The 16,178-nt window shown below is 44.4% G+C and overlaps 1 protein-coding gene across 1 annotated transcript; it reads left to right on the top strand.

The window, feature by feature from the left end:
- Nucleotides 1-2,121: 2,121 nt before the first annotated feature.
- On the top strand, nt 2,122-16,178 carry zfand3 (zinc finger, AN1-type domain 3). Its single transcript, XM_079357056.1, has 6 exons — nt 2,122-2,660; nt 7,900-7,940; nt 10,473-10,670; nt 11,707-11,772; nt 11,880-12,050; nt 12,566-16,178. Exons 1-6 carry the CDS (start codon nt 2,593-2,595, stop codon nt 12,718-12,720), a joined length of 699 nt encoding a protein of 232 aa, XP_079213182.1. The 5' UTR covers nt 2,122-2,592; the 3' UTR covers nt 12,721-16,178.

The following is a 16,178-nucleotide window of genomic DNA, read 5'->3' as shown; positions in this document are numbered from 1 at the left end:
TGGATAGTTTGATGAAGTCTTCCTTAATAACTCAGCAGAGAATCGACATAGGGCTTTAGTCAGGTGACATCGTGATGTAGAGAAGGCACTCCCCATGTCCCTTTATAAATGTGTAAAGTTTTACTTAATATATATATTAGTTCTGATCATTGATGTGTGATTGCATTTCACTGCCTCTTGTTTAATACATTGCCTGTCAAAAATGTGATGATGGAAAGGACGGACATTGTTGATGAACAATCATTGTTGTGAGCGGTCACACCAGTTGTGCTTGGCTGAGTCGCTGCTGTGAAAACACACAGCGGAGCTTCTTTGATACAAGCAATACAGTGATGTCTATCTTCTCTTTTGTCTGGAGAGCTTCTGTTTCGAGACCCTCAGCGGTGATTGATCAGTCAACATCCCTCCCATCAGGAGACCGGCACTGACGCCCTGAGAGGACTTTTTTAAGACCCTGTTGATGCTTGGTTATAAAATATTTAAAAAAAACAAACAAACTGATTTTAAAGTTTTGATGGAAGTCTGTCTTGTTTCTTCTCAGAAAAGAGACTAAAGAGGGACTGTCACCTGCACTCTCACTACATCTTGAAGCTCAGCCTAGTTTTAAATGATTTCTTTCACTCAACCTTTAGCTGCTCACACACACACGTCTTTATAACACTGTGCACGTTTATCTACTTTTCTAATATGTGTACACTTACAGTGCCATCTTTACCTCTTTACCTTTACTTCTTTACCTCGGGTTGTAATAATGTGAAGACGCTTGTATGCTCATCATTCACATGCAGAAACGGTTTACAAGTCAATAGGTGCGTCCGTCAGGAGCTGGTGGAGACCAAACCTGAGCATAAAGAATGATCCGGCTGTTATGAAGTTGTGACGATCTGGAGGAGCCCTTCCAGAAAACGTAAGGCTGGAAATCAAACTACACCAGACATGAGAAAATACAAGAAATCATGTCTCTCACTCTAAGCTTTACCTGGTCCCAGATCTGTAGCACAATGAAATGAGTGCAGGGACTGTGCAGTATGAAGCCTAACATTTTGGATTTTAAAGTGCTCAATCATACAAGCATCCATCAGCAAAAAAACAAAACAACCTGCACCAAGTAGGAGAAGAAAGGACAATAGTGTGCCACAATTAAAGCACATTCTTTCGTACTCGTACTCTAAAACTTCTCAACTTCAGATATTCTCTAAAATTATTGCAACTAAAAAGCTAATTAACAGGTATAATATTAAAGAATCATTGTGCAGATTTTGTGAAGAAGAGGAGGAAGATCAGGTGCGTTTGTTTTTCTATTGTCCATATGTTGCAAGTTTGTGGACCAAAATACAAAGTTGGCTAAAGCTGCATCATATCGGCTTTAAATTTGAACCCATAAACATCCTGTTTGGGATTTTGGATGATGATGGTCCTCAGGTAATAAATACTATAATTCTGTTAGGCAAAATCTTAATATTTTGTTTTTTGTTTGATAAATAAAAGATAAAATAAAAATCTAAACTGCAAAGATAAGAAAAAGGATTTCTACAGGCAAAGGTGGAAAGTGTATAAATAGTACAGGTATAACACTTGTAATTAAAGCAATGACCTTTACATCTGAAAAAAATGTTAATTCTCATAATACAGTTTAATAATACGTAAGAGAATTGTTAATTGGCTCAATTTGTAGCTTTTCTTTGTTTGTAGGCTGTTTTTAAAAAAATCTAAAAATATAGGACTATGTTAGGAAAGGGTGTGACAGACAGACGGTGTGATTAGTGTATCTAAAATGTGTGTTCATGTATGATTGTGTGTGTTTATGTGTGTTGAAGGGGGAGATTAGGAGTAAACCCACTAAGGATTACAGTAGTCACTGATCAATGAGTGTCACTTTATGCAGCCTTTGTTCTCATGTCAGAGCCAACAAAGCAACTGAAATGTATGTTTTTTGTAATTTAACAGGGATTCAGTCGTGTATAAATGTTAGTTTGTTTTTTACACTGTTTTGCCTTCATTTCGTTGAGCAATATTGACATTTCTGGTTTGATGGACGCGTTTCCGGCCCATCGTACTCACTCACTTCCAGCCAACGACGACGTGTGAATGTGGAAGAGGGGGGGGGTGGGTCGGAAAACACTTGAGAGGTGTGGAGGTGCTTCGTCGCGCTATTTCATTTCCTGATTTCTTCTTGTCCTCTCCTTCGTATTTAACGTCTTTAAATACAGTTCAACTCAAACTGTAAGGAGACGTTCTTTTGTTTTTATACGCGTTGTGGCGTCGTAACACCCCCTCTTTTTTTGCTCGTAGATGGTATCGTCCGAACGTCCAGCTGATTGCTTTGAGTAACGTCTGATTATTCCAGTTCAAACTGAGCCGTTTGCTTTGACTTAACGGGAGGATTTTTTTTTTTTTTTAGCCGAAAAGAGATCAAGTTTGTCTCCAATTTTCACCGATGTGTGGACTTTAAAAACAAAAATAAGAGGGTCATTTGTTTTTTTTGTACTTCAAACTTGAACGTTGGATCGTTTTTTTTTCTCCCTCGTTGAAACGAGCAGGCCCCGGACTCATCCCCAGCCTCGCGTGACCACCACACCGGGTTTTGTTGTCATGGGAGATACCAGCGAGCGAAGCAAACCTCCGAGTCTACCCCCGCGCTGTCCCTGCGGATTCTGGGGGTAAGATATAACACTCATTTCGGATTTATTTATCAAAGCTGCTTCCTTAAAGTGAAGTGATGAAACCCTGTGAACGGGTTCAACTAGTCCAAACCTATTGTTGTTGTTCTGTTGTAACGCTACAGGCCGAGGGGTGGGGGGTTGGGAAGTTAGCGAATAAATACAACCCCTTCTCTTTCAAAAATAACCAGCTTTATCTCCATATTTACAGTATTTAAACCCGTATTAACCACCTTAAAGTGTAAGCGTTTACATAGAAGCGTATTCTATCGTGTTTGAAGACGTTTTTGTTGAACCAGGAGGTGACGTACCCGAGAGACAAGATGATTTATTGCCAGCAGGTTTCCTTTTTTAAAAAAAAAAAAAATACCCTGCTCGTTTTCCTTTTAATCGTTTCAGAAAATTTGAGCTCAATATATAAAACTTGTTCAGTTTAATCATCACACCAAGTAGTTTGAATGAGAGTTGTATTACACCCTTTTTTACAGTCGGTCTTGTCAAGTGGTGGATGTGTGTTGCATACCGGATGTGATTCACTGATGTCTTCAGTGTTGCCCCACAGGATTTTATTTATTTAAACCCTTTATTAAAAACAATGCACAAACACGAAGACATTATTACACACAAACTCACATGCTTCATATATATATATTTGTACAATTAATACAGCATGAAGAAATATTACTGGGCGTATAGGTTTAAAGGGACACTACGTAGATTTGGTAGTAACATTTAAAGGGAACATATAATACATATATACGAAGATATACTTCACATTAAACAGTTCTCTGTGCAGTAATTAAAACACCTGTGCTTTGGTCCAAATATAACATGAATCAAGCAGCAGAGGAGGTTTGTGACCCTGTAGAAACCAGCTCTCTCAGAACGCTCTGTTTTGGTGTGTGTGTCTCTTTAAATGCAATAAGCCCCGCCCCCCTGAGTTTTCCCTGTAGACGTCACTCCTCAGTAGTGAGAATAAAAATTGCAGACCTGCACAAAAGTTTTGCTCTAGGCTGGAGGTGGAGTCCATGGGTGGAGATACCAGGGGAGGGTATTGGGTGTTTTTTTGTTTTTTTGTACCAGAATCCAACTTGTGATGTCACATCCTGAGAAACGGAGCATTTTTCTCAGTGTGTTAAGACTTATACAGACCACAAACAAAGGACTGGGTGGATTTATTTCAAATGTTGTGGATCGATAGACACTCAGGGTACCTAAATTAATGTTCAAAAACACAGTTTAAAAGGATTTTTCATAATGTCCCCTTTAAAATATTGAGACTGGACACTGTTTGGAGCTAAAAATGTCCACCATAAGTTCTCGTGCATCATTTTATCTTCAAGCTGTGTTTCAGGGAGCACATTTTCCTCTATGGACAGTTTGTGTAAAGAGTAATAAACGTATATATCACAGGGTCTGTACACTTCTCTAACTTACACACTCCTCCACCAAAACTCCAGAGTTCACCTTTAACCCTTTGTGATCTGTTTACCATAAATGAGATAGTGTAACTTAGTTAGCCAATGAGTTGGCAGAAACATCACAGGTTAGTGAGTGCAGTGTAAAAATGTCCCGACGTTGTCGTTAGAGTGTTTTAAATACCAGCAGAGGGGACGAGGAAGTTTTAGCTGTGTAGCCTCGTCGTATATTAAAATACCATGATACAAGCAGAAACTCACTGTGACAACTATTAATGTATATTTTAAAGCAATATGAAAACTTGACATGTTTAAAATCCACGCAACCCCGAAATGAACGTAACAGTAAACACAACCACTGGATGAGAAGAGTTTACATTTGAATTAATGACCACCTACGTGAATGGACTTTTGAATATGCCATTCTGACTGTACAATGTCAGTAATGAACTCATCAATACAAAGTCTAAAAATAGATATTTTTGACTGTTTGTCGTGCAAAGGCACTAAAGGGTGATAACGAAGACCAGGACTTGAGCTGTGCACCGTTGTTAATGAGATAACTGTAAATTCAACGAAGCTGCAAATATGGGAAAGAGGGAGATTATTATTAATTATCATTATTATTCAGGAGATTATTATTGATGTCTTCTTGGATCTGGGTGCATGCCGTAGCTTGTTAAAACATCCTCAATGTGCATTTTGATCGAAGACAAAAAGAAACAAACGGGCGATATGACCATCACAGTAAGACGATGAGAAAATGATCAAAAGTCAACAGGTGTTTGAAATAAACGGGAGAATTATGTGAATGTGAGGAGGTATTAAAAGTCATCAGTTTGTTTTGAGGAAAAATAATTTCTTAATGCCTTCAATCAAAACCTCGAGGACCTTTTTTCAATCATGCCGTGCTGACATAGAGAGGAGCTGTGCTGGTTTTAAAAGGTTTAAAAGTCACGTGTGTCAGTGTGAGCGTATTCAGTAAAGTTTTTTTTTTCATTGCAGAAACCGAAATGTCTGCATCGGTAGCTCTTGCGTTGTGTCGATTCATTTAAAAATAACACAAATATGGCTGATTCTTGGTGGCGGCCTTGGAAAGCAACAGAAAAACCTTGTGAGATAAGATTGGGGTTATCGTCCTGCCGGCCTCCGTGGACTCCCTCACGTCAGAGACGGAGCAACAAACACATCAGCAGAACACTCGATCCTCCTTTTTGTATTCATCATCATCGTGCCACAAAAATGCTGCACGTCTTGACATTTGGTTGGAGAAACAGCCCCCCCCCCTCTCCCCCCCTCTCTCTGCTGCCTTCAATGTGTGGCGTCCAGGGCACAGACTGGGACCAGTAAACCCACCTGTCATTGTCAGGTGACAGAAATGGCAGTGTTTGTGCGTTTACAGCCCCCTTCCTGCTGCCTGGGCTCAGAATAACACCTGATTGGCCGTGGGGGGGGGCGCTCTGTCCCACGCAGGCTGTGCACACATGTCAGTGCAGCTCAAGGCCTCTCGTGGAGAACTTGAATGAGGTTACTGTAGCGGTTTGAAGGAGGGGGGAGTCATCGTGTTGAAAGCTCCTTTGAAGCACTCTGACAGCAGCGTGCATTATGGTTTAATCAAGCTAAAAGCAATCACTGACACTGAGGGCTAATGCTGCTGTTTCTTCCACACCATGTGACTGTATTGACCAGTTGTTCTTCTTCAGGTTGGCGTGTTTCTGATCAGTGAAATCTCTCATCTAATTGGTTGTCTAATGACACGTTTCACATGAAACTAAATCGTGCGGTCGTTTAGCTTTAGCATCATGAGGCGAGCAGGACTTGAGGTCAGACTTTGTTTAAAAACAAAAAAGTAAGACATGGATTGTAAGCAGGTACTGGACAGGCCGGCTGTAGCCTAGTGGTTTATGTTCAGGCTGCATGTACAGAGAGTATGGTCCTCAAGTAGAGAAGGTTCGACTCCGACCGGTGGCTCCTCTCTCCCTGATTTCTGATTTGTCTCCGAGGCTCTTTATCTTTTATATTTTCAGTATGAGTTGATGTGACTTACTTCAATTTAAATCACCTTCGTCAGATCTGCTCGTGTTGATGAGTTCTGTTATTCCAGTGAAGTGTTTTTAAAGATGAGCGGTCAGGGCCGCCACCAAAGTCCAATCCGTTCTCACCTCGCCCGAGGCCCGTCTTTATCACGATGACGGCAGACGGAGCTTGGACACACACTGACTCAGCTCCTGCTGCATTAGTCACATGGGCTCCTGTAGGAACAAAGGTGTGAACCCCCCCCCCCCACCCCACCCCAGCTGTTTGACAGCCGACAGGAGCCGCTTCATTGTTGTGGTGGCGTGCACGCTCAGGAGAAGTCCAGAAAGAAAGCGTCTATAGGTAAAGGTGACGACGAGAAAAAACCGGAAGGCAGACGAGAACAATCCAACCTATCTAGTATTGAACTTAAAGTTTGTAACCAGCTAACACACACACACACACACACACACACACACACACACACACGCTGGGAATCTGCACTGTGCCCGAGTACGCTTCAAATCTAAACCAGTGTGACCGCTCGGCGCCGCGCTCACGCTCGAGCACGCGCCTCCACAGCGCTGAAGAGTTTATGTGACTAACACGACTCAAACAAAGTCACAAAGTGTCGGCCATGTTCTCCAGCTCCCCCGTGTGTCTCTTTTATTTCTCTATCTGACTTTATCTGCCCTGCTGGCCTCTGAGTATTTATGAGCTGTGTGAACGCAGCCGGGTGTAATCAGGAGGATTGACCTCTAGTGAGTGAGCGGATGACGGCGGCGGCGGCGTTGGGGGCGTTTATTTCCTGCGATTGGTGCACGGCTGAATGCGACCATGGCGATCTCGGCCCACGTCGTTTAACTTCTGAACCACGTTTTCTCTCCTCCAGGATGCTCTTGTCCGCTCTTCTGTTAAGGTTGGGATTCTGTCAAGCTAAGCAGAGCATAGATATGAAGACAAATACTGTCATTGTGGCGCCGTAACGCCACCCGTGTCGCTTCTCCCACCACTTTCTTTACGCCTGGTCAGGTCAGGACGAAGTTCAGATGTAAAAAAAAAAACAAAAAAAAACCGGAGGCGCAGCTCTCCCTTTAAGCAGCAGGTCGCCTTCTTTCAAGCAAAGCCAGGCCAAACCTGAAAGGGTACGGTGGCCATGTGAGGACAAAAATGCACAAGTGTGTTTGTGTTCATCTCAAAGTGGCCTTTGTCACGCTGGGCTCCGCTTATCCAGCGTCTGTCGTACTTTGCTCTTAACGCCACGGCGACATGAAGACGCTCTCACGTCAGGCATATCTTCGTCCAATCACAGGTTCGATTTCACCTTTTGTACCCGCTTCACACAGAGACCTGCAGAAAAGAAGTCGCATTCATCGACCCAGACGCGTCACGGGAGACGGAGTGAATCTGTCTAACGTTGACTTTGACTTGGGTGAAACTTAAAAAAAAAAAAAAAGCACAGAGAAGTTTACATGATTGAAAGTGAAATGAATCAACAGCAGCAGGTGAAGTTTCTAAATCCATCCCAGCCACACGCCTCCTCCTGTCTGTGATTCTCCTCCAGCCTCGGGTTCAGTCACACAGACGTCCAGATGAAGCCGTTTGTGTCAGGCGGTTATGGTTGACATAACAGGATCTGATATAAATGTCATTTGAGATATTAGATAAAGGGCTCAGCTCCATGTTACATGATCTAACAGAAGCGTATGTTCAGTCTCCTGATTCACCCGAGTGTCTCTGAACATGAGCTGCTTCACGTCTCTTCTATTGTCTGAACACTTTTCTTTTCCTCCCTCTCTCATCAGGTCCAGTAAAACCATGAATCTCTGCTCCAAATGTTTTGCTGGTAAGTCTCTTCACACTTCCCTAACAGCGCTGCTTCACTTCATCACTCGGCCTTTTGGTGACCTCACTCGGCTTCATGACCGCCGCTGATTAAAAAAAATAAAATAAAAAGGGAACAGGAAGTGGCTGAATGGAAACGGCTGAAGTTCAAACCTCTGATGGGGTTTAAAACGTTTGATCCTTTATCAGCAGGTTTATCTTTGAACAGTTTGTTTCTTCTCACTCTAATAAAAGTGCTTCACTCGCCGAGCGATTCATCGAGCAGCAACATAATATCGCCCGATATCAGCGACTGTCTGTACCCGCTCGTTTTATCACACTGATATCACTACATTTATTAATCAGTTAGACAGCATTAAAGTGTCACACCAGCAGTTCTCTACCACCAGCAGAGGGCGCTGTATGGAGCTGTGATGTTCCTACACGTTATTCTGTCCAGTCTTTGTTATAAATCAACACGATAAACGTTTTTATCTCCAGAGATCGAAGACGTATCAGCGTCCCATTTATCTTTTTTTTTTTTCTTTAAATCCTTAATATCCTCCCAGTCCTGCCGCTCTTCAGCACTCACGAAGCAGCTCGGTCACTTCACTAAACTTGAGTCAAGCCGACTGATGGAAAGTGATCGTTTGCATCGGACTGTTTTCCAGTGAATGTTGAGCGTGTTTCACTGTTTGTGCAGAGCCAACAGCGACCTGCCAGCTGATTTCAGCTAACAAGGGCGTTCAAGAAGTTTCAGCTCATCGGACTTGTTGTTAATGTCGAGTAATCAGCACTTCCTGGATTTGAGTGGGAAGAGGAGAGGAGGTGAAAGGAGGGAGGAGGTGAGAGGAGAAGAGGAAAGAAGAGTGGAGGAGGTGAAAGGAGGAAAGGAAAGAAGAGTGGAGGAGGTGAAAGGAGGAGAGGAAGGGGGGAGGTGAAAGGGGGAGAGGAAAGAGGAAGGGAGGAGGTGAAAGGAGAAGGTGAAAGGAGAAGAGGAAAGAAGAGTGGAGGAGATAATAAGAGGAGAAAATAGCTAAAGCAACAAAAAGCTAAAGGACTACAAATCATTTTTTCTCACAGAAGACGAGCGCTCGAGTTTTCCTGATCAGCTTCAACATGAAACATTTAATTTTTCCAGAGTCGTTAGGAGTACTGCTGAGTCGCAGAGCCACGCCTCCCTCCACCGGTCTTAACGATTGGTCGGTTACCGCCGTGTACTGATCTGACACAGTGACCTACGTAACGCTCTCGACACACTAACCGCCATCAGTCGAACTTCCCTGGAAATGAGGCGTCATTGAACCTTCATGTTTCACTCGATCTGAATCGCCCGGGTCGTTTGGCGTTGTAAATCAGAAAGTGTGCTCGGGGTGACTGCGAGGAAAAAAAAAAACGCCCAGTTGGAGTTTGAAAATCTCTCGGTGTGCGTGGACTTTTCTCCGCGACTCCTCCGGTCTGGTTTTTGATGGATGGGCGCAGGGTGCACTGCAGCCCCAGTCGGTGTCCATGGCAACCATCGAGCATGGCAGACAGCGAGGACCGCAGGGCCCCGGCATCACAGACCGGGCTCAGAATAGACTCAATGCACACGAGCACAGAGGCAGAAGTGGGTTAGTCCACATGTGGAGGAGAGAACCGAAATGTAGGCTGACCCGCCCCGCCCTCCCTGGAGGAGAGAGAGAGAGCGATCGATGGAGTCTGAGACAGGCGGGTCTGTTTGAAAACCTTTCCATCAGGTGGATATAGCTCTGCCTGGTCTCGAGCTTCTGAAACATCATCTAAACCTCAGGGACTGGCACTGACAGAGACTCACCTGCTCGTCATAACTTAATGTGTTTTTTTGATTCCGCCCCATAAAGAGTGACGCTTTATTTCAGTGCGTGGAGCGACTCGGCTCATTTCTCCTTCAGTTCTCTGAGTAAGTTCTCAAACTCAGCCGGCACCGTCTGCTGGAATAATCTCGTCAAAGGTTTCAGGCCAAACGGACTTCACCGACCAATCAGTGGTTTGATGTGAAACCCCACACACACACACACCCGCCCGCCAGCTGTAGAGGAAGAAGGGTTTAACAAATGCAAAGTGATGACCTGATTTTAACCCTGACTTGGTTTGCACGGTGCACGCTGTGTTAAAGAGAAGCGGTGACATTAAAGAGTACGTTAAGAGCAGAAGTGGCTCGATTGCTACAAAAACAAAACGTCCAGATAAACGCCGACTGTCGGACATGTTTGAATCAGACTCAATTTCACCATGTGGTCTTTGCAGGCTGCCCCCTGCTGCCCGTTAGAAACACTGCACACTTGATTTGTCTCTCCTTTTCAGAACTTGAGGCTACATGCTCATCTTTTATACCATCTGTTTCCTGCACGCAGTGACAAACCTGTTATTAAAGTCTTCATGTCGGGAGGTTTGGGCTGTGCAGCTGCATTTCTGCACACATGCATGACTGGAGATTTCTCTCTCTCTCTCTCTCTCTCTCTCTCTGCGTGCGTTTTGTTGTCCTATTTTTACATTTTCCTCCGCTTGCTTCCTTTGCCGTTCTTCACCACAGACATCCAGAAGAAGCAGCCAGGAGAGGACTGCACCTCCAAGCCCATCCAAAGCACCGGGAGTAGCCAATCGCCCGTTTTCAGTAGCGAGACGAGCAGTAGCAGTAGCCAATCCCCTTTGTCGTCGTCGTCGCCGCCCTCCAGCTCCGAGCCGCCGTCGGCAGAAGAGTCCTCGCCCACGTTTCCCAGCATGAGGGAAGGTAAGACGGGACCACAAGCTGCTCCTTTAAAGCACTGAGGACGTTCTGATCAAGTCGGGACAGGAAACCTTCAAACCACTCGCGCTGAGCGGTGACCTTCAGAAGTCAGGGAACGATTCTCTGATCGTCTCCATGTTCACTGAGCTGAAGACTTTAGTCTTCCTCTGTCAGCACAAACGTCACCGCGGCCTTACAGATAAAGGCATCAGCTCTCGTCTTTGCACTTTTGATGGACAGAGACGACGCTGATGTCCCAGTACAGCGTGGCACAGGGACAGCTGGACACACCGTAGACAGACTGCTTTATGCAACAAAGACGGTGTGGTGCTTGAGAATGAACACTGCACTCATCACCAGTTCAATCAAATAAACACCATGACAGGGAAGAGAATAGAATATTGTCTCCTGAGGACCAGCAGGTCAAAGTTCAGTCAGAACAAGAATCTGTACCATGACTCGGCACGCTTCGTGCGCCCTGACAACCAGAACCAGGAAACGGCACATTTTAGGGTTTGGTTGATATCCTCTGAAACATGTTGTCAAATTGTTTCTCATGAATGTTTTCATTTGTTTGCTGCCAAGTAGCTCAACACAGCTTCCTCTGATGCGTCTGAGTTAAGAAAATGACGGCAAGTAAAACCTAGGCTTGTATATATACACACATTAGTACTGCACAGTGTTCACCATTGACCTTCTTTAAAACTCAACATCTTTCAGGTTTTGTGAGAAAAACCCTTTCGAATTGTATTTCCAGGTTGGAGTCATCGTCGAGTGAATGTGAAAATGTTTCTGTTGATTATTTGAAAGTAAAAAAAGTTTAAAAACGATTAACGGGAGATTTTTTACACATAAATAAATCAACTGATGCCGAACATGGTTTTTGGTAGGTAATAATTTCCGTCTTCAGTTGAGGAGTAGGAAGGATTGTTTTGCCTTCAGCGTCCTGGTTAGTAGAAGGAAGATTTCTGAATGTCTTGAGTTTAGATTTTCCCAGCATTGATGCTTTTCTCACACGTCTCTTTCTTCCCGTCTGCAGGCGTGTCGTCCACAGAAACAGCCCAAGGCACACTCTGCACACCCACAAAACGTCCACGAGAATCAGGTACAGTCGGCCTCTTCTCCTCCTGCCTGCAGCTCCTTCCTGACCTGCCCTACTTCTTCAACGCTAACCATAAAAATAAAATAAAAAATCCTGCTGTTTGATTTCAGCGTCGGGCTCGGAGAGCGAGGCCACGCCGGAGAAACGGCAGCGGACGGACGAGCAGGAGGGGAGCAGCGAGGAGGCCCGCAGGACGCCCAAGCAGAAGAACCGCCGGCGCTGCTATCGCTGCCAAACCAAACTAGAGCTGGTGCAGCAGGAGCTGGGCTCGTGTCGCTGCGGTCAGTACCGACACTCTGCTGCAGCGACCTCACTTAACTCGGCCCGCTCCCACACTGGGCTTTAACCGTGTCCTGCTTTTATTTTCATTTTGACCTAAAAACTTTAAAGCTTCATAAACCCCGCCCTGAAATCTGTCTCCGTTCATTCTGACTCTCTCTCTCTCTCTTTTAAAGGAACAGGTTTGGGATTAACGGTAATTTATCTGCTCCACTTTGAAGCTGAGTCACTCTGAACAGGACAGATATGAGGCGTTTGGGTCAACGTCAGTAAAACAAGACGATATTCATTTTGACTTGATAATTCATCCAGTGAAAGTATGAAAGACGGTCTTCCACACATTTCTGAATCGAGGTGAAAATCAATCGGTTTTAAATAGTTACGTGATCTGAAGACACTTTTTTTTTTACAGTAAACAGGAAATAAAGAGAGCGGCTGTGAAGCTGATGAAGAAGGAAGTGTGTGTTGTTCTTGCTGCCGCCTCACCTCGTGGCTCTGCTCTCTGTTCCCCTCTCAGGCTACGTGTTCTGCATGCTCCACCGTCTCCCCGAGCAGCACGACTGTCTGTTCGACCATCTGGGCCGCGGGCGCGAGGAGGCCGTCCTCAAGATGGTGAAGCTGGACCGCAAGGTGGGCCGCTCGTGCCAACGCATCGGGGAGGAGTGCTCCTGATTGGCCACGCCCGGCGATTTATACGACCCACCATCCGGTTACAGATGAGGCGCTTACAAAAGAGGAGGAGGAGGAGGAATGACAAGTGGGGTTGATGGGTGGGAGGGGAAGGGAGGGATGAAGAAGAGGAGGAGGAGGAGGAGGAGTGAGGGAGGGAGGACGGTTTTGACATCCCGCATCTGACCCGACAATTTTGGATCTGAGCTGGACGCCGCCCTGTTGATGTCCTGATTTCCTGCGAGGAGCTTCTGTTTGGACTTTGGACTCGGCTGCTCGGTGCCAACGGGGGAGGCCTGGCGGGTTTTCTGCGGAGCCACGTTCAGTATCGCATGATCACACACAGCCTTAACCCAATCCCCCCCCCCCCCCACCCCCCAACACCCTTCAAGTCTTCAGAGGAAGTACACCAGTGCAGAGAAGACGTGCGTTATGCGAGCTCCGCCATTTCTCGCCATGGTTTCCTCCTCTTTGCTCACTCGTATTTTTTGTCTTTTTTTTTTTTTTCCTTAAGCTTGGAAATCGCAGAGGACGAACTGTCGTAGCATTCAGTTGGATTGTCATTCAATATATAAATATATATATATTATTATTTTTTTCATTTCTTGGTCACGGGTTGAGGGGTCCAGCTCTTTCCCACGACCACTCCTCAGGTCGTCATCAAGGGGTTGGAGTATCAAACCTGTAACCCCGCCTTCCTCCCCTTCTTCTTCTTTTCTTCCACTGGCGTTGGGTCCACGTGCAGCATCACTTCCTGTGTTTTGCTCGTGCATGGAAGCAGCAGACTGTGTGTATTTGTGCAGGACTGAGTGTGGTAATGTGACGCCGTTCAAGGACGCCGTCATGGTTTGATTCCTTTTTTTTCTCTCTCTCTCTCTCCCCCCCCGTGTGGCCGTCATGGTGATTAGCTCCGTTTCTACTGCTTAACCACGGCGTCGTGGAGGACAATACAGCCAATCCCTGCCTCTGCTCACACGACCTGTTGAGAATAAAAAAAAAAAAAAAAGAGTGACATATATGAAAGAGAAATGAATCCACACGAACAGACGAGTCACCTGGATACATCCGCTGTGTAGCAGATCCTCTTCTCCCTCGGCCCCGCCCACTTTTGAGTAGTACTGTTGTTTTACAAGAAGAAGAAGAAGAAGGGGAATACGTCTGAATTTTTGTATTCAAATGAAGAGTCGTTCGCCAAAACGCCATGTGCTCAGCACGGAGTCTCACCCCAGTTTAGACACACGTATGACCTAATCCCCCTTTAACATGCTCTCTAATTTATTTCTGATTTCTTTTTTGGGTTAGCATCGGGTGTCGTTGAGTTTTTCACTTTGGGACATAATTCTTTAAATGTTGATATTTGTTTTTTTTTTGTTCTGGTGGTGCAGTCTGAATCAGTGACGTCACAACAAAAAAGGGCGACGAATAACTCCAGAAGGTAAAAATGAGAATCCGACAGGAGACTGAAAGTTTGCGATGTGATTGTGATCACCATCGAAGTCATCAAGCAGGATTTTTTCTCCTCTGTTCAGTTGTGACCTCGATAAGCTCATGAACATTGTTCAAATTATGATCACCTCAACCGCAATCTGATCACGAGAGACGAGGACTCTCTCCACCACCAAGACTTAAAGAGACAGTTCACTCAATCAACTTTAATTTGACTTCAAGTGATCACTTATTTATAATTCTTAACGCACATTAATAAACCACCTTTAATCGTCTGTCAGCGACTTCTTTCTTTCACCATATAAAGCAGCTCAGGTTCAGCTTTATAAAAGGCTGCATGCCGAGCTGCCCTTCAGTCCTGATTTATTTATTTTTTTCTTCCCCTGACAGCTTTATTTATGGAGATAAAACGGGCGTGCACTTTGAATCTTTCTTTCTTTTTCCCCTCGATTCCGCTCACCTCCTCGCCCTCCGAGCTTGTTTCTAGTGGGTCCGTCTTTTTCTCTTTCGGATTAGGAGTCCATGTTAATCCTCCACTAAAAGCTTTTCAACAAGTTAGTTTCCTCCTAATAAAAATAAATGAATGGACGCTGGAGTTAAAATGAGCATGATTGATATCTGTTGTTTTTCCACTTGCTCTGAAGCGGACTCACGATGACTTTAAAGAGGGGGGGCTGCTCGCCGAGCTGCTCACCGTCCACTTCTGTTTATTCTTTTTTTTTTTAGGATCGTTACAGGAGTTAACTGACCCAATCTGTGCTCCCTGTTTCCACTCTGTTTTGCTTTGGTTGGAGACGTCTGCTTCCTCTGACAGCAGCGGAAACACAACAGGAAGTGGATGTGTACAAAAAGTGCAACGAAAAAAAGAAAAGAAACAAGCTTGGTAGATTTTTATTTTATTTTTATTTTTTTGGGTCTCGGTGCTGTTGGATCTTTATACAGGAAACGTTGCTTTATTGCCCAGCCTTGTAATGAGGACTTTACAGGTGTAATGTTTTGAGGATGAAAATCTTCTGACGTCACTGATTCAAAGTGTCACTGATGGACTAAACATGAACGCTTGCATTGAGCGATTTCCCTCTTCTTTTTTTTTTTTTCCCCTCCTACGATTTCTTTCTGTCATCGTTTGAACAGTCGACCTGCTTGGACTTTGTGCTGTGCATATTGTTCAGTTTCACACTTCTCTTCTTTCTGCTCCTTAAAGGGACATCCTGCCATAATCAACTTCTTTGTTTGTGACGTTGCGGACGTTCATTTTTATTTTTTATTTTCTTACTCAGATGTTTGATTGAGTCTGTTTGGCATTAGGCGCTCATTTAAAAAAAGTTGGTTAGTACAGGTACGGATCTCAATAGAAGTACTTTGCAGTATCACAGGGAGTGCAATCGAACGATGTTGAACTGTATATTTAATTTTTCCAGGACGGAGAGCTTCGAAACGAGCAGCAGTGGATCCTCCTCGAATTGCAAAATTTTTTTTTTTTTTTGCAAATGAACTTCAGAAAAGTTGATTGAGGTGGAGAGCGTCCTTGTAACCAGACACCACTTGACTATGCTGATCCTCATGCACAGACCCCCCCCCCCCCCCTCTCCTCACCTGTCTCGTCCCTTTCTGTGAGAACGCAGCGACAGACGGGGGGGACAAAGAGAGCTCGGAGAAAACGTCGTGGCTGGTTCTTCTTTTGATATGTTGAAGAAAAAAAAAACCTTGTTTTTTGTTTTTGAGTGCTGATAAGAAAGGAAGAAATGGAATATCTTTCTTTACCTTTTAGAGAAACAAATTATTTAACCTTATATCAGTTTGAATTACTTACACCCTAGCATAGAGTGGCATATTTAGTTAAGTGTATAAAAAAAACAAGAACATAATTTTCTCCTATTTTCTCCTTTAATTTTATCGTGTTCCATTTTCTGCTGAGGAAAATAAACTGGATTAGAGGATGTGGTGTGTTTCTTCTTCCCCATTCAACGTGTGTTCAACAGGGTTTTTAATAAAAAGGCCATCATATTACCCAT

The sequence above is a fragment of the Symphodus melops genome (genome assembly GCF_947650265.1).
Source record: "Symphodus melops genome assembly, chromosome: 1".
Taxonomy (NCBI): domain Eukaryota; kingdom Metazoa; phylum Chordata; class Actinopteri; order Labriformes; family Labridae; genus Symphodus; species Symphodus melops.
Note: the sequence above shows the minus strand (reverse complement) of the source record. Positions and strands in the feature narration are given on the sequence as shown.